This window comes from Elaeis guineensis, chromosome 2, assembly GCF_000442705.2.
Source record: "Elaeis guineensis isolate ETL-2024a chromosome 2, EG11, whole genome shotgun sequence".
Taxonomy (NCBI): domain Eukaryota; kingdom Viridiplantae; phylum Streptophyta; class Magnoliopsida; order Arecales; family Arecaceae; genus Elaeis; species Elaeis guineensis.
Genome location: NC_025994.2, coordinates 72,931,523 through 72,955,193, shown reverse-complemented (window position 1 = coordinate 72,955,193; position 23,671 = coordinate 72,931,523). Strand labels below are relative to the sequence as shown.

General features: G+C 46.3%; 1 protein-coding gene across 1 annotated transcript; it reads left to right on the top strand.

The window, feature by feature from the left end:
* Nucleotides 1-10,589: 10,589 nt before the first annotated feature.
* Nucleotides 10,590-12,982, top strand: LOC109506143 (uncharacterized). Its single transcript, XM_073251837.1, has 2 exons — nucleotides 10,590-10,745; nucleotides 11,510-12,982. Exon 2 carries the CDS (start codon nucleotides 12,497-12,499, stop codon nucleotides 12,761-12,763), a length of 267 nt encoding a protein of 88 aa, XP_073107938.1. The 5' UTR covers nucleotides 10,590-10,745; nucleotides 11,510-12,496; the 3' UTR covers nucleotides 12,764-12,982.
* Nucleotides 12,983-23,671: the final 10,689 nt, after the last annotated feature.

The window sequence follows — 23,671 nt, the reverse complement described above, 5'->3', positions numbered from 1 at the left end:
TAGAATTTAGAGAATAACGTATCTGGGGTCTTCTTTTATAGGCGGGGGTGCGATAGACTGATAGCGACTGTTTGTAACCGTCTAGTCATGGGTCGCACGGGGTCAGGAGGAATTTATCATGAAGAGTAATGGGGTGGAGTCGTGGTTGTCACCATGGCTCGCCACTTGGAATCTGTTGCAGAGAGTGGGGCGGCGTCCGTTGTCGTGACTTGCCAGGGAGTGGGGGAGCTGCGCAGCATCCGCCGCGGGGAGTGGAGCAGATTCGCGGCCATTACTACGGTCTGCCACGTGGAGCCTGTTGCGGGGAGTGGTGGAGCTGCGCAGAATCCGTCGCAGGAGGTGGAGCAGAGTCGTGGCCGTTACTGTGGCCTGTTAGAGAGTCCAGGCCTATCGGCCGAAGCTCGGTCGAAGCGTCTGGTGGAGAGAGGTGCTATCCATCTGGAAGGAGCTCGGATGTTGCTGGCGGGCCGTCCACCGTTGGATGCCTTGAGCGTTAGTACATAAGCAAGGGCCATCTGAATTGAAGTCGGGGACGAAGTCCGGCTCCCGTAGGAGTCCGGACGAGGTTCACCTGCAGTAGAAGTCAGGACGAAGTCCGGCTCCCGTAGGAGTCCGGACGAAGTTCATCTGCAGTAGAAGTCAGGACGAAGTCCGGCTCCCGTAGGAGTCCGGACGAAGTTCACCTGCAGTATAAGTCAGGATGAAGTCCGGCTCTCGTAGGAGTCCGGATGAGGTTCACCTACAGTAGAAGTCAGGACGAAGTCCGGCTCCCGTAGGAGTCCGGACGAAGTTCACCTGCAGTATAAGTCAGGACGAAGTCCGGCTCCAGTAGGAGTCCGGACGAAGTTCACCTGCAGTATAAGTCAAAACGAAGTCCGGCTCCCGTAGGAGTCCGGACGAGGTTCACCTGCAGTAGAAGTCAGGACGAAGTCCGGCTCCCGTAGGAGTCCGGACGAAGTTCACCTGCAGTATAAGTCAGGACGAAGTCCGGCTTCCGTAGGAGTCCGGACGAAGTTCACCTGCAATTGAAGTCGGGGACGAAGTCCGGCTCCCGTGGGAGTCCGGACGAAGTCTGCCTGCAGTAGAAGCCGGGGGCGAAGTCCGGCTCCCGTAGGAGTCCGGACGAAGTTCACTTGCAATTGACGTCGGGGGCGAAGTCCGGCTCCCGTAGGAGTCCGGACGAAGTCTGCCTGCAGTAGAAGCCGGAGACGAAGTCCGGCTCCCGTAGGAGTCCGGACGAAGTCTACCTGTAGTTGAAGTCAGGGACGAAGTCCGGATCCCGTAGGAGTCCGGACGAAGCTCACCTGCAGTAGAAGTCGGGGACGAAGTCCGGCTCCCATGGGAGTCCGGACGAAGTCCTCACGCAGTCGAAGTCAGCGAAGTCCGACTCCCGTAGGAGTCCGGACGAAGTCCTCACGCAGTCGAAGTCGGCGAAGTCCGGCTCCCATAGGAGTCCGTCTGTCGTGAAGAATCTGGTCGATGCTGGTGGGGGTTTATCCATCGGTAGAACTCGGGAATACTGTGGAGGCTCGGCTGCCAGAGAGGTTCGAAAAGATGTCGCCGAAGGTCGGGGGTTGGCAGAATCCCCGGAGGATCACTCTTGGTGCGAACTTCGGCTGTTGGGGTATTTTGTACCCAACACTAGTCCCCCTACTTCCGAGTTCGAGTTTCGAATGGAGGAAGTTCAAAGAAATTTCATGGTCGAAGTTGTCCCCTTGAATCTGGTGCATGATCGCCCTCAAATATTTTGGTATTGAATGTGCGCGTGCCAGAGCCTTTTTCCAATCGGGGCGATCCGAAGGGTCCTTTTGGAATTCCCACCGGAGCGTAGTTCCAAGCGCCACACCATAATGGTCCCGCCAATGGTCAGCCCTATGCCGCGGTGAGTGGGACACGTGGTGGGCACTGGTTGACCTAGGGATACCTGCCACCATAACTGCGCCAGGCCCCATCGCTTATTTAAGCCCCCTCCTTCCCTCCAAGGCCTTCACTTCGCCTGAGAGTTGGCGTCCTTCTTCTGCCTGAGAGTTTAGCCACCCCTATCGGCGCCCTTTTTGACTTCAAGCACTCTTCGCACCGGTCTTCGCCATCCCCAACGGCTCCCCGCCGCCTTCAATCTTCTGAGCCCCTTCGAGGGGTCACTTCGCTTGAGAGTTGGCGTCCTTCTTCTGCCTGAGAGTTTAGCCACCCCTATCGGCGCCCTTTTTGACTTCAAGCACTCTTCGCACCAGTCTTCACCATCCCCACCGGCTCCCCGCCGCCTTCAATCTTCTGAGCCCCTTCGAGGGGTTCTCCCGTCGGGGCCTCTGCCCCAGAGGCCAACCTCAAGAGGATGCCACGGACCAAGAGGAGTATGAGGGGGAAAACAGCGGCCTGCGAATTCTCCGGCTGTCGAACTGTCACTGAGGGTTCCCATCGCCTCAAAGGGGGCTCGAGGGAGAATTCCTTCAACAACAGGGATTTAATAACGGGGACAATCGGTGAGTGCGTTCCGTCCGAGAATTTTGGAGTAGCTGAACGGGGCGACACCGGTCAAGGAGGCAGAGTTGTCGTCACAAGCTGTGGCAGGATTCTTAACGTCGTCGGGGCTGAGGGACCAGAAGCGGTTGGCACCGACGGTGGGGCAGTAGAACTTGTTGCGGGGACGGTGGAAGTAGCGCATGCCGACCTTGCCGAAGTACCTAGGATGGTGGTTGTCGTGGAGCACACGGTGGTGGTGCACGCCTCCGGCGCCATCGCGGCTTCCAGGGTACCTCCGGTTCTTCTTGATGCAGGTCATCGTCGCCGCTGTCGTTGCCATCGCTGCCCCTTGAATTCTATCCCTCCCTTTTCCCCCTAGGGCTGGGGTTTCAACGATGGAGCGAAACGAGGTGGGGGGCAAGAGCTGAGGGATTTATCACACGCACTGAAAAATGCTGCCGATACGGACGGAACCGGAGGGAGAAGTTGGGAGCTTGAAGTGGTCTCCAACGTATTCCTTTTGAGTCTTGTAGTAATTTTTTTTTTCTTGGCTCCCAGGATCTTGTAACGTACACCTTTGTTAATCAAGAATGAGAAAGAGATTTTGTTACTTCGTCCGCATTTTGCGTCGAATTGCTGCCTGCCGAACTTCTTTCATTTACCATTGTTATTGTTGTATTCCCTTCTTTTTCTTTTTCTCTTCTCTCTTTTTTTTTTTTTGACGTCGTCCGGAGGTCACTGGTCGTTGCCGCGTCGGCTCGCCTTTCCAGTCATCCCTCTTCTTCAGCCTTAATGGCTGTGTAATGCATATTTAATAAATAACATGAGAAGGAAATTTTTCGCTACCTCTTTTACTCATGTGTTGAATTGTCGGTTGCCGAGCTTCTTTCGGCTTTTGCCTTGCTTGAAATCGATGCCGTTTGAAGGTACCCGATTGCCGTTGCATTGACCCATCCTTTCATCCATGGCCGCAGATTTGCCCGGGGCCGCTCAGGTTTGACGCCCTCTTTCAGAGTTCGAGCTCGGAGGTCCGAGCTTCTCGTCACCCTGAGGAAGTCGTTTTATCTCGAGCTTGCGTTGAGGGCTTTCTTGAAGGTTGGGGTTTTTGATAAGAACCCTAATCCTTGCTGGGATGAGGTTCCCTGCATCTTTGATGCTGTTTGTTTTCCATTCGTCGCTGACGCAGTCCGTCGCTTTCCTTTTTAACTCACCTCCCCTTTCTCCTTTTTCTTTTTCGAGTGAGGGTTTTCCCTCTGCTCTTGGTGGGGTTGCGGGAGCGTGAAGGGGCCGCTGGGAAGGTCCCCTTTTTCCATCCGATCTTGAATTACCAGACCTTAATTGGTGTCAGGACGGGGTTCTTCCCTTATTTCTGACGTAATCGGTTTTAGCTCAGGTTAGGACGAGGTCCTCCTCTTGTCGCTAACAGGGCTATGGGGGCACATATGGGCATTGCGGGGCCTCTCCCCCCATCCGATCTAAGTGTGACCGGGCTTTCAACCTTGCTCAAGTTAGGGCGAGGTTCTCCTCCTGTCCCTAACAGGGCTGTGGGAGCACATATGGGCATTGTAGGGCCTCTCCCCCCATCCGGTCTAAGGATAATCGGACCTTCGACTTTACTCATGTTAGGGCGAGGTTCTCCTCCTGTCCCTAACATGGCTGTGGAGGTGCATATGGGCGCTGCTTGGCCTCTCCCCCCATCCGATCTAAGGGGAACCGGACCTTCGACTTTGCTCAAGTTAGGGCGAGGTTCTCCTCCTGTCCCTAACATGGCTGTGGGGGCACATGTGGGCGTTGCTTGGCCTCTCCTCCCATCCGGTTTAAGGAGAATCGGGCCTTCGACTTTGCTAAAGTTAGGGCGAGGTTCTCCTCCTGTCCCTAACATGGCTGTGGGGGCACCTGTGGGCGTTGCAGGGCCTCTCCCCCCATCCGGTCTAAGGAGAACCGAGCCTTTGATTTTGTCGAGATGAAGTTCTCCTCCTGCTCCCGACACGGTTTGTTTTGACTGTCCTGTCAATATAGGCTCGTGCCAAGAGAGGAGACATGTAGATATGAAACTTTTATTTAAAATAAAGTTATTGGTAATACATTCGTAAGTTTTTCGAGCTCCATGGTCGTGGGAGGTCTGCTCCTCCGAGCTCCTTGAGGTAATAAGTTTCGGGCCGGACTACTTCTTTGACTTCGTACGGGCCTTCCTAATTTGGGGCGAGCTTTCCTCGATCTTGAGGTTGCGAGACAGCGGCTCGTCGAAGCACTAGATCTCCTGCTCTAAAGACTTTATTCTTGACCCGAGAATTGTAATAGCGGGCGACTTTCTGTCTGTAGGCTGCCATCCGAACTTGAGCTACCTCCTGCTTTTCTTCTAGTAAGTCGAGGTTGGTTTTAAGACATTGCGAATTGTGATGTTCATTGAATGCCATGACTCGTGCCGACGGGAGTTTAAGCTCAATTGGGATAACAGCCTCCGTTCCGAAGGCTAGAGCAAAGGGGGTCTCCCCCGTGGGCAGTCTTTGGGTAGTTCGATACACTCACAGCACATGATAAAGTTCATCTATCCAAGTTTTCTTCACCTTTTCGAGCCTTGTCTTGATCCCCTGCAGCAGGGTTCTGTTGGTCACTTCAGCTTCGCCGTTCGCCTGAGGATGGGCTACTGATGTGAAGTTATGGGAGATGTTTAGGTCCTCACAAAATTTGGTGAATCTCGCTCCCGCAAATTGCCGTCCATTATCAGTAATTAGGGTTCTCGACAGGCCGAACCTGCAAATGATTGACTTCCAGACGAAGTCTTGCACTTTAGCTTCTGTGATTTTTGCCAGCGGTTCGGCCTCGACCCACTTGGTGAAATAGTCAATCGCTACCAGGAGGAACTTCCTCTGCCCCGACGCCACGGGAAAGGGTCCAAGGATATCCATCCCCCATTGCGCAAACGGCCATGGGGCACTTAAGGGGGTAAGCTCGGTGGCGGGCTGTCTCTGGATGTTGGCATATCTCTGACATCGGTCGCACTTTCTGACGTACTCAATTGAGTCACGATGCATAGTCGGCCAGTAATATCCTTGGCGGAGCAACTTGTGGGATAAGGATCTAGCCCCCAGATGGCTTCCACAGATTCCTTCATGCACCTCCCATAAGGCGTAGTCGGCTTCCGAAGGTTGGAGACATTTTAAGAGGGGCAAAGAGTATGATCTCTTGTACAGCTTGTCCTCATAGAGGATGTACCGGGAGGCTTGATTTCTGAGCTTTCGGGCTTCTTTTGCATCATGAGGGAGAACTCCATCCCTGAGATATGCCACCAGCGGGTCGATCCAACTGGGCTCATGGTCAATTTTCATCACTGGCCGCGATTCCTCCGTACTTGGGCACTTCAGAATTTCAAAAGGAACACCCTTGGGCAATTCATCTGGGGCCAGCGTAGCTAGCTTGGAGAGAAGATCGGCCCTGGTATTTTTCATTCTTGGAATCTGCCTGATGTGGAAGCTACTAAAGGCGGGGACGAGCTCCTTTATCCTTTCAAGATACTTAGCCATGCTGTCCTCCCGTGCTTCGTAGTTTCCGTTGACTTGTTCCACTACCAATTAGGAATCGCTGTGAACTTGGAGCCGATCCACTCCTAATTCTTTGGCGATCTTTAATCCTGCGATCAAAGCTTCATATTCAGCTCCATTGTTTGTTGCAGGGAACTCAAAGCGCAGAGCGTACTCCGCGATGATTCCCTCTAGACTGATCAAGATCAGGCCCGCGCCTGCGCCCGACATGTTGGAAGACCCGTCCACGTAGAGGGCCCAAAAGCAACCAGGGAGGTCGGCTTCTTCTTCAGGGGAGTTCGGTCGGGGCTCAAGGTCGTCCATTTCACCCTGTTCCGGTTCGGCCTCCTCCGAGATTGTGCACTCTACTATAAAATCTGTCAATATCTGGGCTTTTACCGTCGGTCTGGATCGATAGTTGATGTCGAATTCGGTGAGCTCGATCGTCCATTTCGCCATCCTCCCGAAGGTATCTGCCCAGTGCAGAATAGCCTTGATCAGCTGGTCGGTGAGTAACGTTACGGTGTGCCCTTGGAAGTAGGGTCGGAGCCTCCAGGCTGCAATCAACAGGGCGTAAGTTAGTTTCTCTAATTTAGTATACCTGGTTTCGGTGTCTCTCAATGCGCGACTGACGTAGTAGATCGGCCATTGAATTTTCGCCTCTTCCTTAACAAAGACTGCTGCGAGAGCCATAAGGGAGACCGCCAGGTATAAAAATAGCTCCTCTCCAGGCTCGGGCTTCGCCAACAACGGAGGTGAGCCGAGGTAGCTCCTTAGCTGTTCGAATGCCTGTTGGCATTCAGGGTCCAACAGAAATTCTTCGGCCGCTTGAGGGTTTGGAAGAAGGGTAAGCACCGTTCGGCCACCTCGCGACGAAGTGATTTAGGGCCGCTACCCTCCCTGTAAGGCGTTGAACCTCTTTTATCGACTTCGGGGTGGCCATCTCCTGGATGGCGTAAATTTTCTCTGGATTGGCTTCAATCCCGCACCCCGACACCATGAAGCCCAGAAACTTCCCCGAGGTCACTCCGAAAGCACATTTAGTCGGATTCAGCTTCATCTTATATTTCTGGAGGGCACCGAAGATCTCCTCGAGGTCGGCGACGTGGTTCATAGAAGATTTGCTTTTCACGAACATGTCATCCACGTAGACCTCCATGTTGTGGTCGATCTGCTCCTTGAAGATTTTGTTCACCAGCCGTTGATAGGTCGCACCTGCATTTTTGAGGCTAAAAGGCATGACCCTGTAACAGTAAAGGCCACGGTTAGTAATGAAAGTAGTCTTTTCTTCGTCTTCCGGCGCCATCCTGATTTGGTTATAGCCGGAGAACGCGTCCATAAAGGTGAGAAGCTCATGGCCCAAGGTTGCGTCCACCAATTGATCAATTCTGGGCAGAGGGTAGCTGTCCTTTGGGCAGGCTTTATTCAGCTTTTTGAAGTCTATACACATCCTCCACTTGTCGTTTGCCTTTTTGACTAGGACAACGTTGGAAATCCAGTCAGGATAGTCGACTTCTCTAATGAATCCGGCTTTCAGGAGTTTGTCCACTTCCTCGGCTATCGCTTTCTGCCTCTCCGGTGCGTGACCTCGAATTTTTTTTTTCGTCGGTCGATGCTTTGGATCGACGGTCAGACGGTGCTCCATGACTTTCGTGTCAATCCCCGGCATGTCTGCTGGAACCCAAGCGAAAACGTCTGCATTCTTTCGTAGAAAATCGACGAGATGCGCCCGCACCTCTTCTCCCAGGTTGGAGCCGATCTTCACCACATGCTCCGCATTCCCATCGTTCAAAGGGATCGAAACCAGATTTTCGATTGGGCCGCCCCTCTCCTCAGCGAGGTCGTCGCGGGCGTCCAGCCCATCAACTGGACAGAGGTCGGATTAGTCACTTCTTTGCAAGGCTATGTTGTAGCAGTGTCTGGCCAGGGCTTGGTCTCCCCTGACTTCTCCGACCCCCTGGTTGGTAGGAAATTTCAATTTCAAATGATAGGTTGACACGACGGCCCGGAGAGCATTGAGGTCAGATCGGCCGAGGATTGCGTTGTAGGCTGACGGCGCCTTCACCACTAGGAAATTCACCAGGGCCCTGGATTGTCTTGGATATCGACCCGCAGCTACAGTCAAAGTTATCACTCCCTCCACCGGGACAGCATCGCCGGTAAACCCTACCAGAGGGGAGCTAATCGGTCCCAAATGGTCGTCAAGGATGGATATTCTTGAAAAGGCGTCGTAGAACAAAATGTCGGTCGAACTCTCATTGTCGACAAGAATGCGGCGGACATCGTAATTTGCTATATTCAAGGAAACTACAACCGTATCGTTATGAGGGAATTGAACTCCCCGAGCATCTTCTTCAATAAAGGTTATGGACTCCTCAATCTTTTGTCGCTTGGGGGGTACGGCCAATACGCTGGTTGCTCCCTGCCGGGATTCTTCTGAGATGGTGTTGGAGAAATCTGTCGGAGGCCGATTGTCTGACCGCCCCACGCTGACGGCCATTGTCGGAGGAGAAGGAGAAGGCTGGGAAACTGGAGGTAAGGTCGGAGCCTGAGATCTGGCCGCGGAGGCCATGGATCGTCGCGTGGATGCTTTGCGGGGAGGCATCGGGTGAAGACTTAGTGGGGGAAGGAGAAGAGGATGCCGGAAAAGATGACCGGAGGCGGTCCCATTGAGCGCTCCTTTAAGAACAAGGATACTGCGAAGACACAGCCCTTCCTCTAGCGCCAATCCTGTTGGTGCAAAAATCTGCCTGCGTCGAAGAAGCTGGAGTCGAGGAAGTCGCGGTCGCCGCCGGGACCTGTAAAAGAAGTCTAAACCAGAGTTGGGGTTGCTCCGGCAAGATCCTCCGACGCTCAAGTCAGTTCTCTGCCTCAACAAGAATGGAGTGCTCGAACGAAAATTTTAGCAGAGTTTTGGAATAGAAATTATAGCTTAGAGAATAACGTATCTGGGGTCCCTCTTTTATAGGCGGGGGGTGCGATAGACTGATAGCGACTGTTTGTAACCGCCAGTCGTGGGCCGCACGAGGCCAGGAGGAATTTATCATGAAGAGTAATGGGGTGGAGTCATGGCTGTCACCATGGCTCGCCACATGGAATCTGTTGCGGAGAGTGGAGCGGCATCCATTATCGTGACTCGTCAGAGAGTGGGGGAGCCGCGCAGCATCCACCGCGAGGAGTGAAGTAGATTCGTGGCCATTACTGCGGCCTGCCGCGTGGAGCCTATTGCGGGGAGTGGTGGAGCCGCGCAGAATCCATCGCAGGAGGTGGAGCAGGGTCGTGGCCGTTACTGTGGCCTATCAGGGAGTCTAGGCCTATCGGCCGAAGCTCGGTCGAAGCGCCTGATGGAGAGAGGTGGCTATCCATCTGGAAGGAGCTCGGATGTTGCTGGCGGGCCGTCCACCATTGGGTGCCTTGAGCGTTAGTACTATAGGCGAGGGCCATCTGCAATTGAAGTCGGGGATGAAGTCCAGCTCCCGTAGGAGTCCGGACGAGGTTCACCTGCAGTAGAAGTCAGGACGAAGTCCGGCTCCCGTAGGAGTCTGGACGAAGTTCACCTGCAGTAGAAGTCAGGACGAAGTCCGGCTCCCGTAGGAGTCTGGACGAAATTCACCTGCAGTATAAGTCAAGACGAAGTCCGGCTCCCGTAGGAGTCCGGACGAGGTTCACCTGCAGTAGAAGTCAGGACGAAGTCTGGCTCCCGTAGGAGTCCGGACGAAGTTCACCTGCAATATAAGTCAGGACGAAGTTTGGCTCCCGTAGGAGTCCGGACGAAGTTCACCTGCAGTATAAGTCAGGACGAAGTCAGGCTCCCGTAGGAGTCTGGACGAGATTCACCTGCAGTAGAAGTCAGGACGAAGTCCGGCTCCCGTAAAAGTCCGGACGAAGTTCACCTGCAGTATAAGTCAAGACAAAGTCCGGCTCTCGTAGGAGTCCGGACGAAGTTCACCTGCAATTGAAGTCGGGGGCGAAGTCCGACTCCCGTGGGAGTCCGGACGAAGTTTGCCTGCAGTAGAAGCCGGGACGAAGTTCGGCTCCCATAGGAGTCCGGACGAAGTTGCAATTGACGTCGGGGGCGAAGTCCGGCTCCCGTAAGAGTCCGGACGAAGTCTGCCTATAGTAGAAGTCGGGGATGAAGTCCGGCTCCCGTAGGAGTCCGGACGAAGTCTACCTGTAGTTGAAGTCAGGGACGAAGTCCGGCTCCCGTAGGAGTCCGGATGAAGCTCACCTGCAGTAGAAGTCGGGGACGAAGTCCGACTCCCGTGGGAGTCCGGACGAAGTCCTCACGCAGTCGAAGTCGGCGAAGTCTGGCTCCTGTAGGAGTCCGGATGAAGTCCTCACGCAGTCGAAGTCGACGAAGTCCGGCTCCCGTAGGAGTCCGGACGAAGTCCTCACGCGGTCAAAGTCGGCGAAGTCCGATTCCCGTAGGAGCCCGTCTGTCGTGAAGAATCTGATCGACGCTGGTGGGGGTTTATCCATTGGTAGAACTCGGGAATGCTGTGGAGGCTCGACTGTCAGAGAGATTCGAAAAGATGTCGTCGAAGTTCAGAGGTTGGCAGAATTTTCAGAGAATCACTTCTGGCTCAAACTTCGATTGTTGGGGTATTTTGTACCCAACACGTCCCAAGCGTTAAATCTCCTGCCTTCCAAAGGATGCTGTCAAACCAATCCTTGGTTCTGCACGGTGTCCGGATCTATCACCGCCAACGTCTTTTTTTCAAAGGATTCGTTTGGTTGTAGTATGCCAAATTATGACATAATCTGGTAACTCCTAAAAATTATTTATCTCTACAAATGGTTGTGAAAGAAAATAAATTTTATTATTTTTGCTTAGTGGAACAATTTTTTGGAGAATTATGACACTGGAAAAAAAAAATTATTATATTTAATTGGAGGTAATTTTATATAAAAATATTATCCAATTTTTGACAATACTATTGAATAAACAATTCAAACAACATTTTTGTTTTGTTCTGCCCATTTATGTGCCAGATATCTCAAGACTATCAATATAGACCATTTTAAATTTTGAAATATATTTATATGAATTAATAAATATTTTAAATATTATATATATTAGAAAATATATTTTATTTATTATAAATAAATTTTAGTATATACTTGGTATGTTAATGAATTTGTTTTACAACATTCAAATAGCACTTTTATCAACAATATTTACAAATATTTTGTTAAGTTTCCGACCAAGATTTCAAGCTGGATTGTTAGGTTCCTTGAACAACTAAGGTCACCCCCTCCCCCCTCTTCTTTCCTAGCTTAGGCAAATGGTGGCCGATTTATATACCACTGAAAGGTTTCTCTGCCTGACATTTTCCTGCATAGAATTTCCGTGGAGAGTTTTAATTTTGTACGTAGTTCCATTGGTCATTTTCCAATCTCTTTCCCCCTTGTCTTATGAATAACATATCATTCTGCATGAACGTGATCATTTTTCCTGAAAATGCCACATGAGAACTCCACTTGAATCTCTTACATTATCATCAAAGAATGGTTTCTGGTATGCTCAGGTACATGAACAAATTCATTGGGACCATAGAGGCACTGGTGAAATTGGAGCAGCTAATAGCAGCAATTGGGGAATACAAAGCTGCAGAGCCAGTGGGCTGAGAGTAGCCAGAGTTGAGTCAGGTGATAGACTTTCTCGTGCTGTGGTACGGGCACGGACAAGGCAAGGCTTCTTGAAAGACTCGGGATTGAGGTGGCTCATCGATCAATCTCCCTTTATCTATCTATGATATTAATATATATACTAAATTGCTTGAGAAAATGCATCTTAGGCTTGTACTCAAATGGAAACGTATAGGCAGTGGCCTTGCAATCCTTGTTGACACCTCTTGGTTGATCAACCTGGGCAACGCACCACATCTTTAGGCATCTCTTGGAATGAGGATTCATGTAGTGATGATGTGGCACGTTCAACATAGGAAACTGATGGCAAATTATATAATTGAGTTGTATAGGGTCTTTGTGTGGCATGATATATCCTACCTATACTATAACTGGAGCATAAGAAATGCACTGATAAGCTGGGAAAGACATCTAATACAATCTCCTAATATTTAATTGTTTATGCAGTAGTTTGTTTTTCAGATGATGTGTATTGTTTTGGCTCCTCGGGCTGGGCTGGATCTCTGTTGTCTTTCCTCTAATATCCTTCTTTTATCAGTTAATGTAGTAATATTTATCTGCAGGTTTGATTTTTTTGAAGAACCGCTTTGGCCGGTGCTGTTCCTGGTTTCCTCCCATCAATTTTCTTCGACATTTTCTCCATTCCACTTCTCCTTATAGCGGCATTTCAGAGATGCGCAGTTTGCCATTAAAAACATCACCAAAAACAGAGCAAGCCCCAGTTTGTTATGTAGGCTGGTTTAGAGGCATCGCATTCTTTCCGGGGTCAAAGAAACCGTCACCCAAGTTTCCCTCTCCTCTGGCCTTTATATATATATATATATGTGCACCCCAACGGATAGAGTGTGAGAGAAAATAAAAAAGAGATGGCGAGCGAGCAACCGGCGAGGCCAAGGGCAAGCGAGGAGGAAGTCAAGGGAATAGAGGAGCTGCCTCTGGAGAGCAGCCCCTACGTGAAGTACTCGGACATAGAGGACTACAAGCAGCAGGGCTATGGCACCCACGGCCACCTCCCTGCCATCGACACTTCGAGGCACGGCGGTGCCACCGATGGCCCCATGCTCTCCGGCACCGGCCTATCGGAAAAGGAGGTCCGCGCCATTGATCCCGGCGACCGCCCGAGCACCGCGTAAGCTTAGGTATATATAGCTAGCAAGAGGGAATTGCATGAGTTCTTGGGAGTCCCATGCATGCATGACCCGTTACTAGGCTGTGCTCTTTGGCATGGTTAGTTTAATAAGTTGGTTGAACATTGTTCCTGCTGAACTTGTTAGTCGGCGTTACATGTCATTGTGTGATCATGATCGTATTTGAATTATTGTTAATGTGACAATGTACCTATCTTTGTTGCATCTCTCTCTCTCTCTCTCTATATGAGGGAGAGACATATGTGCCCCCTCTTGATGCTTTTTTTTTTTAAGAAAAGAAAGTTGCATAAAATTTAAAGATACGATCGAGTAGGTGTATTGGTTTCCATTTACCACCTCTATGAATCAATCGTGTATGACATACTGAGTGCTTGTCCATTTCCAACGTTTGACGCATACTTTGGAAGGTGGGGCAATGCGAATCTATATGACAGTGATCCGGGCTATTTATGGATGGTGGTTGTTTGATGCAAGGGTCAAGGATAAAAACATTTGAAGTCTGCACGCTTTTTTGTCTCTTTTTCTTTAGCTTTCTTCTAGTTTCGGTGGATCAATTGTGATGCTTTTAAGTTTGTTTCTTTACCACAATGGAGCTCAGTGGGGCTTAGCCCTTCCTCCCTTTATTCCTTTTTCTTTTTCAATACCTTTATTTTTATTGACCTCTTTATTGTTTCATGCACGACATCATAGGAGATAATGTTGGGTGGAGTTCCCAATATCTTCAATTCCTTAGCCAATTGTTTGAAGCAGCAGCATTACAAGAAATGTCAGTGGAAAACATTAAAAAAAAAAAAAAAAGTACTGGTATAGATGTTTTAAGAATTTGCCTCATAAAAACATATGTTAACCATTGTTACACCTCTCCCTATATTAGAGGCCAGCACTTTCTACCAGTGTTGCTAGTCTATCAGAGGCCAGCACTTTCTACCTTTCTGCGTCTCGGTCATGCCCGTATTTGGCATTTCTCTCCTTTATTCGATCACTATTCCCTCGATATCTCCCACCACATCTATCTCTTTTTCCTAGCTCTAAATCCACTAATGATTCTGACGTTTGAAGGAAAATGAACTAGAAAAAGGTTGTTGATGGGAATGCAACTCCGGTAAATTTGTGGGAAAGTCTCATTACTTAAAAAGAATGAATTAGGTTTCGTTCTCACCACTAACTTTTGTTTTCAAAATTGCACCTTTCAGCTCAAAAGTTGTCATGCGGGGGTGATTGTCCTTTCAGGACCTCTAATTATCGTTATGCGCAATAAGATTAGATAGACGATAAAAGCTAGTGGATATGCTATAGAGTCAATGTTTTCTATGATTTTGTCTCATGAAAACCAAATTAAGGGCTGCCACTTACCCCATTTAAGGTTAAAGCAGCTTCCACTAGCTTTAGCCAGCATACAAGTCAAGGCCTACCTACTTGTCTCATTTGATTAAATTTCCCATAGTTTTAACACTTGGATGTGAGGAGCATCTAGAAGAAGAAATTGAACAAAAGATTATCTTAAATCTCATATATTTGACAGTAGCCTTGTCTAGAACATTTATTACATATGTGAAATCCTTGACTAGATGATCAAGAACCTTGCCGAGTATAGCTTTCTTTACATGCGACTAATACTAAGTAGCTGAAGCACATATCATTACATGACCTCTCCATCTTCCATGCGTGTCTTCCCTCCTTTTCTTCTTCCTATGATGATGATGAGGATGAGAGCAAAGCATACATGTAAATTGAGTAATAAAGGTTTCGCAAAGCTGCTAACTGGTGTAGCATTCAAAAAAAAACTAAAACTAATGGATAACGTTCACCAGGAAAAAAAACACTATTGGATAATGAACGCATGGCATCTTCTCCTTGCAAAAAGGAAAAGAAGGAATATGTGCATGCTTTATTTAACCTGATTTATGGTTTGTGACCGTTGGCTTCTGCAACCTCACGATGTTGAATATTCTTTTGAACAATAATTCACCAACTTATCCATCCACTTGGCTATTAAAAATGAAATTATATTAATGGCCTTGTAGAGAACCAACAAGTTGGCAGAATAAATTTTCACCGCGATGAAACCAGATTAATTAATAATCAACTTATCAAAAGTAATACATGGCAGTTAGCAAATAAGATGAAGAATCCCAAAAACTATTCAAAAAGAATAATGCCCTACGTTGCTTCAACAAATAAAGCGGTAAGTTCATAGCCTTTGCATGATATTTAATATAAAGAATATAAGACTTTTTCCTACTTTAAATTTTCAAGGGAAATCTGTGCCATGAGCCATATATCAAATTTCAGAAGTCTTATGTTGGGAAGCCATGGTCGGCCCCTTTCGTTGTGCAACATTCGCTTTTAGATACATAAGAACGCCATTTACGTGGGTGACGGTGTGGATACTTGTGCTTGTAAGAGCTCATGTGGTTCATGAATCTATTAGCTAGCTTGGGTTGTGCCATCAACATAACTTACATATCTTTGTGAGGGCCAAGTTGTTGAGTGATAACCCACCAGCTTTTGGAGGGGATCCATGTGAAGAAAGTTAGAGCTTCATGCTTTTTCCTACGGTACTCTTGGATTGGACTAGCCATCCAATTGATGTATTATACTCAACTTGATCGATAAACAAAATCAAAAAATTTGAAAGCCAGATAGATGGACATAGGAATCCACTGATGCCACAGTTTATTAAATGAAAATTTCGATTCCTCTGCATAAAATTCGAGCAGTCTTTGGAAGCATGCTTCCTTTGTTTCTCATGAAACAATCGAGGGAAAGAGTAGTGTTTCCCTTTAATGCAAGTATCCCGTATCACCCTCGTAGATAGCACATCCTTCCCTTTTCTTTTAGAAGGAAGGAAGAGAAATCTTTATTGTAACAATATAACTTTCTACAGAGAGAGTATAATTGTGCATAATGAGGATGAAACTATTTCAGATATAGATCGGATATTAATATATCGATATCCATATTTATTGTATCTGACGAATACAAATTCGGGCATAGATATGAATGCAAAAATCTATATCTATATCTATTTTAAATGGATATAGATACAAATTGGATTACTGAAAATATGGATATAAATATGAATGTTAATTGGATAATTAAACTTTATCACCACGAAATCAAAGATATTATTAAGTAGATAGTAAATCAGATTAATATCATGTTAATGTCATTATATATTTTATCTAAAAGTTAATCAGTGCTATAGAAAATTAAATAATATTATAAATATAATCGAATATTCAGATATAGATCAGATAGTTGTCTATCCATTTTTATATTCATTTTTCTTTGATTGATATGGATATAGATATAGATGGTAATCGAATGCTCAAATATTTATCCATATCCAGATAAATTCGAATGCGAAAATAGAATTATTCAATCCACTTTCATCTCACCAAGAACTAGTGTGTGTATAATATAAGTGTAAATCAAGACCAAAAATTGAATGATAATGGTCAAGGGATGACATGTAAAAATCTCATCAAAGAAATGATAAGATATTAGATACTATAGAAGGAAGCTTGGCTAGATCAAGATGAAGGCAAAATCTTTGAACCCGGTGTTTCGCATTCGGCACTCAATAATGTTGCCAATTATATTATTTTGCACCGTTAATTGATTCATGGATATTTTCTTTCCTATGTACTTTCTTTCTTTTGGATTTTTGGAGGATTATCTATACCTAAACTTTGTTCAACTACTAACCTACATGATTGAAACATTTGTATTAAGAGAGGAAGTACTTGAATGTGCAATAATATCTAACTTAATTTTCGAAGGTATAGAAAGTTTGTTAGATAATTTTCGTTCCATTTATTTGTCCTTTCCCGTATTTGTCCTTTACCAGAGGGATCTCTTTATCCAAAACTCAGCTATCAAGTAACTAGTTCTCTATCATGTGAGATATATATATAGCTTCCAGCTAGCATCTTTTGTTCATCCCTTTCCGTCTTAGCATCTTTGTTCAACCCTTCTTGTCTTATCAGCAACAGGATATCTTGGTTCCCACAAAAAATTCCAGCTCATACCCAGCAAGGCAATTCCCTTCAGATAAGAATTGAGAATCTGTCCATCTTAGCTTGAATCTTATGCGAAGCTAACTCGTGGGCTGAGCTTTTCTACCAAGGGTTCGGATTGTATCTTTTCGTGCAAAAGGATGATTCCCATTTTTTTTCGTGATATGAGCTATTAGATCACGCAATAGCCGATATGAGATCTATGCAAGTAGATGAAACTGAAAGTTTGAAATGCTTTGAAATTTACGTGAGATATGATCAAATAGTTGATGATGCAAGAAAAGATTAATCATTCTTCCATGCGAAATATACAACCCGCACTCTTTCTCCAAATCAGTTTTGAGAAAGAAGTTGCTATCCATTAAGCTATCCTAGTCCAATTACATTACGTGACGAAATGGCTTATTTTTTTCCATTTTGAGAACATATCACAATTCATGTCATCCATTTGAGAGTTTGTATATTTGTGCTTGAACATGGTAAGGCTCAAGTGGTAATTGGATATATAGCGTGGCCTAGGCCAAACCTGATTTGAACTCAAATCAGACGTAAAAATCCTGCTGAAATTGGACATAGTCTATTCTACTTAAATAAGAAATTAACCTTAGCCATAATTTGTGTTCCATGTATTCCATTTCTAAAATCCAATGCCAACATGAATAATAGGTCCACTTGAGTAGACCATAGGCATCGCATGTTGCATGGGAAATAGTTTAGATTGCCATATCAAGCGATTATAACACGTAAGAGAGCAACGATGGAAGGGGAAACTACCCTTCATCGTTGTGTGGTTGTGCTTGTGGACCCCACCATCTCCTAAATCAAATATGGTCACCCAAAGCCTTTCTCCCTTCATGAACTTACTCCTAAATCGGAGCACCATGATAATATGCTAAACTGCACTAATCAATGTTGGATGGATGTCTGATCAAGACACCATCTTTCAAGATCTTTTCGGTACTGCACGATACAAAAGGAAGAAAGAAAAAATAAGATAAAAAATAATCAAAATATATAGATCAGTCACAAAAGGACTCGCTTCCACGGAGAATTCAAACTTCACTATGAAAAAGAAATTTTACAAAAGGAGATTTCATCCTCAACCCTCGTACACTCAATTTTTTTCTCACAAAAAGTTTCCATTACAAAAATTCTCTCTTTTGGAAGATCCTTCTGAACCCTTGAAGCAACTACTATCCGCTATCCAGGAGCCCTACTACTTCTCTCCCAGCGTACGGCTCTCTCTCTTCTCTTTCGGGTTTTTTGGGTTTCCGCGCCCATGCGAGACTACCAGGCCGTCGGGTCTATGTTCGCAAACAAAAAGCCACCAAGAGACCACATGTTACTATTCCCGTGAATAATAATCAAATCATGGCTTTCCGTGAGAGAACCAAGCCATCACCTGATCTTCTGTTGAGCATCAGGCCCTTTTAAAGGACTTAAACATCAATTAGAAAGAGATTAGAACTCCTAATCAACCTTAAATCAAGTCCCAAACCATTGGATCAAGATCGGGATCAACCCACGCCGTTGGATCGTGCTCCAGTCCATGGAACAGTACCGTGAACCGTGCGAAACGCGTGTGAAATACCCACGCGGTCCACGTACTGGGTCGTGGACCGGGGTAAAGGCCCCAGGCACTGTGCCTAGGCCTGGGCCGGCCCGTGTGCTCGGGCCTGGGCCGCGCCCGCGTCGGGTGCTTGGGCCCAGGCTGCACCCCGCGTGCGTGCTTGGGTCAACCGCGCGCCCCGCATCGGGCCCGTGCACTGCAGTGCTGGGCGCATCTCACCTCCTACGGTCGTGCCACCACCGCCCGCAACCGCACCCACCGCCGACAATACTCCATTGCCTTGGGTTGGTGCCAACTTCAAAAGCACGTATCTCCTCCGTTCGAGCTTCGTTTTGGATATCTTGATCTCATTGGACTTCATTTTTCATCACGAACCTCGCTGTGGGCTCAATATGGATCGAATCTCAAGTGTCAAATTCTAACAATCTCTATCTCGACTCGATATTCGGTCTCCTCCTAACTCTGAGAGCTTCTGGATCTCCTCGCCCCCATATCCTGGGCAATCGCTTGCCGATCATAGATGGACAAATATGGGAGTCTAGCCAGGTTGCTCGATCCCATCTCCATCGTATGCTGTGCTCCTCTAACCTGAGACCTGCTCGGGGCATCGTCCTACGGTAATAAAATCTCACCTTGCGACGTCGCCTCTCGTCTCCGAGTCTCCTATCTCGTGCCCGATCCACCTTCACCTGGAGCTCCACCTCGTTTGGCTCCACCTGGTTTCTGAAGCTCCACCTCGCATTGGACTCCTTGCCAGATAATAATGTCCTCTACTCCCCTTCTTTCCTCTAGCATAATCTTATCGCCGTGTAGCACCCTCAGGATTCCTCCATCAGCTACTATCCTGTAGCCTCTCGAATCCAGTCTGCTAAGTAAGATAAGATTCCATCTAAAATTGGATATGTATCGGACCTCTCCCAATCTCTTCACTGTACTATCATGTGTCCTCTAGTGACCGTCTCAATGCCTCTGATCACACAGCTCATCCATCCGGTAGATATACATCCCCTCACTATTCTCCAGGGAGTCAAACTGCTCATCTCTGCTACATACATGATAGGGGCATGCAGAATCTAATATCCACTACTGGAAAGAAGTAGATACCTCGTCAGATATCTCTAGGACATCTCCATCTGAATCACTGCTGCCCATCGCCACAGCAGCCATCGTCCGATTTTTGAGTTGAGGATAATTTCTGGCTAGATGCCCCAACTCCTCACACCGGTAACACTTGTTTTGCTTAAGTCCCTCCTGGACTTGGACCCCCTCATCGCATCTCCTATCGCTCTGTCACCACCTCCTGCTCCTCCAGAAGCACCAAAGCTGAGCTACCGTCATCTGAGCTCGAAGCCGGATTCTCCCTCATGAGAATATCTTCTGGAGTATCGCTGTGGTGACTTGTCCATCTTAATGGTGCTCTTCCCCACTAGAAGAGCAGTCATCAAGGATTCGTACGAAGGTGAAGCGATGCTAGCAAAACCAACCCTAATCTTCTCCTTAACATTCTACCAATGCAGAGGAGGTCGGTGAGGATCTTCTGAAAGTGGCTTAGATGCTCTTGCATGCTCTGTCCCTCAGCCATCCACAGTTGGTAAAACTGCCTCTAAAGAAAAGAGTGTTGGTAAGAGACTTCGCCATGTACAACTCCTCGAGCTTCGACTACAGCACTGTCGGAGAAGTCTCGCTCAGCATAGAGATCACCACCTCATCCTTAGGTATTGCGGATGGTACTCACCGGTGCATCTGTAGCCGTTTCTAATCCCGTAACTCCATGGTGATCGGCTTCTTATCGCATAAGAGAGTATCGATCAACCCTTGTTGGATGAGCCGTCCTCACCCTTGCCTGCCACAAGAAGAAATTGCTCTTCCCATCAAATTTGTTGATCTCCATCTTGATTGTTCCTGTTTTCTCCATCTTCAGTCTTGCTCACTACTGCTGCAATCTGCATCCTTATACCACCTCACTCTGATACCATTTGTTGGGTGGATGTCTGGTCAGGACAGTACCTCTCAAGATATTTTCAGTACTGCATGATGCAGCAGAAAGAAAAAAGAATTAAAACAAAAAACAATCAAAATACGTGGATCAGCCACAAAAAGGCTCGCCTCTATGGGGCATGCAAACTTCACTATGAAAAAGAAATTTTACAAGAGGAGATCTCACCCTCAACCCTCGTACACCCAATTTTTCTCTCACAGAAAATTTCCCTCACAAAAGCTCTCTCTTTTAGAAGACTCCCTGAACCCCTGAAGCGATCATTGTCTGCTGTCTAGGAGCCATGCTCCTTCTCTCCCAGTATATGGCTCTCTTTCTTCTCTTTCGGGTTTTCTGGGTTTCTGCACCCATGTGAGACCACCAGGCCGTTGGGTCTCTGTTCGCAAACAAAAAGCCACCAGGAGACCACAGGTTACTATTTCTATGAATAGTAACCAAATCATAGCTTTCTGTGAGAGAACCAAGCCACCATCTGGTCTTCTGTTGAGAATCAGGCCTTTTAAAGAGCTTAAACATCAATTAGAAAGGGATTAAAACTCCTAATCAACCTCAAATCAAGTCCCAAACATTGGATCAAGATCAGAATCAACCCACACCGTTGGATCGCACTCCGATCCAGGGAACAGTGCCGTGGACCGCAAACGCGTGGGAAACGCCCATGCGGTCCACGCATTGGGCCGTGGACCACCCGATCCATGATGGACCGGGGTACAGCCCGAGGCGCGACACCTGGGCCTGGGCCGGCCCGTGCGCGTGGGCCTGGGCCACCCATGCTGAGCACCTGGGCCAGGCCGCACCCCACGCGCGCCTGGGCCGAGCCTCACGCCCGCCCTGGGCTGCGTGCCCGCACCTGGGCGGCGTGCCCCATGCTGCCGCGCGCTAGGCGGCTTCCCACCTCCTACGGCCGTCGCTCCGTCAGTTCGCCACCGACCGCTGGTGGTCCTCCACCACCTCGAGTTGCGTGCCAACTTCAAAAGCACGTATCTCCTCCGTCCGAGCTCCATTTTGGGTGATCTTGATCTCGTTAGACTTCGTTTTTTGTCGCGAACCTCGCTGTGAGCTCAATGTGGATCAAATCTCGAGACGTCAAATCTGAACAATCAGTAAACCAACACGGCAGGCTATCTAGTTTTTTTATGAGATATTTTTATTTTTAGGAGAATTACTTATATTATAAGTCACATGTCTAGAAATTATGAGATTGTTTGGTGTGCTGCATTGCATTTCATCTCCTTTCCATAGGCCTCTTTCAACGTAGCCACATGATGCATGTAATATAAGGTATGACCAACCCTGCAAAAGATCCATCGAAGACTGGTCTCGCCATCCACACATCAACAAGATTAGCTCAAGGTGTGTGCCTTGCCATGATAATCTTGGTGAAGGAGAGGTAGGCACCCCCATCATGCACCAAAAGGAGGGGTTGGGCCCCTCTAGTGCAGCTCGATCTACATGGGTTTAAATAAGCCCCACTTAGTTTCATTTTTCTGCACAATTGTTTAGTGATAATTGTTTTAGCAGACTCAACCGGTTGGCACCTCAAAAAGGGATGCTTCTTTTTCCAAAAGGGTTGGCTGAGGTAGGTTTTTGGTTGCAACGTATACCATCATATAATACCTAATGTTTCTCCACGAGCAATCCTCCAATAGCCTTCCTCCATTTGCATCAAGGAAGAGCAATGCTAGAATAATTACAAAAGAAAAAAAAAAAAGTTCGGTCCAATCATGCTTGATCACTAAAAAAAAATAGGAAAGAAGATTTTATTTTAATTGAACCATGTACATCACCATGTTATTTTTGCCAGTTGTAAGTCTAACATTGACCCCACAACTGCATTTTGATATCATGGGAAGGCAGCCATGTAGCACCTAGTCTCATATCCTATGTATTGAAACATTTGTCATTAATGGGCAAAGAAGATTTTAAGTTGAAACTCAAAACCTTTCCTTCTATCACTAATTGGCTACAAATCTGCTTGAGATAAATGCTTCCATCTATTCACAATTGGCTACAAATTTGCTTGTGATTCCAAATATCTTTTATCCAGAAGCTTGATACTATGCGTGCCTGGATTGCCGCCACGTTACCCATATGGGAAATGGAGGACTCTTACACAATCCCCCATCTGGCTACCCATGTATTGGGCATCTTAGCATGGCTATCTTCCAAAATAAGCAGGAGTTTTTCATTCTTAATATGAATGACATGTTGATCATCTATGCTCCTTGCGGTGCAAAAGATGCACTAATCATATTGTGGCAATATTGTCTTCCTAATTCAAAGGATATGATTTTATTCTTGTGGACGTACACATCAAGAATAATAAATATATATTCTTCTACTCCAAAATTTACTCCTATGCATCCTATGGATTGTTTGGCTGGTGTACCATCAGGTGGATAGGCTGCTCCCAAACATGAGATAAACTTATTTTTAAATAAATAATATTTATCTCTCTAAAAATATTTATTCTATCTCTCCAAAAGAAGAAAAGAAACTCTCACAACTCTATTCTACAAAGGCCATCCTCTTGCTTTTATTTGGTTAAATAAAAGATTTGATGAATTATCAAAAAAAAAAAAAAAACACTTACGTGAGCATGGAACCATGTTACTCTTTATCCCTTTTTTTTCTTTGCTTTTTCCTTTTTGGTCTCTGGCATATAGACTTGGGTTCACAGATATCCAGAAAATATCGATAACAAAAAGTTGAAGGTTGACCCTCGAAGAATGGGATCGGTTCTACTTTTAGAGTTGAGCATAGATCGGATTCGGTCGAATTGAAAAATTTTTTATCCAATCAAATTTAATCGAATTAAAAAAAATTCAATCCACTGTCGATCATTTATTATATATAAACTATTTAAAATTGAAATAAATAATTTATAATGGATTTGGATGGGTTGTGTCGGTTTGGACTTCAATATTGACCTAATATTGATTTTAAGTCCAACATTGACCCATGTAGAATTATTTATTTTTTTTAATTTAATACAAAAAAATTAAATTTTATAAATTATAAATTTTATATTTATTTTTGAATCTATACAAAATAAAATAAAAAATAAAAAATTATTAATCCGAAAGCAACTACATCTGAAAGTTTTTACTTTAGAATTGTTCCAAATTCATTTATTTCCATCAACAATTCAACATTAATATTTTAATAAATCCAAATGGATGATAGAGTATTTTTTAAAATGAAATATTGAAGTCTAAACGACGTCATCCTAAAATGAAAGTGAGTTTGTGAAATATTACATCGATTGGATTTAGTTTCACACAAATTAAAAATATAAAAATCGA

Excerpts from the sequence above, each read along its gene's own strand:
- LOC109506143 (XM_073251837.1), top strand. The coding sequence starts at position 12,497 with ATGGCGAGCGAGCAACCGGCGAGGCCAAGGGCAAGCGAGGAGGAAGTC.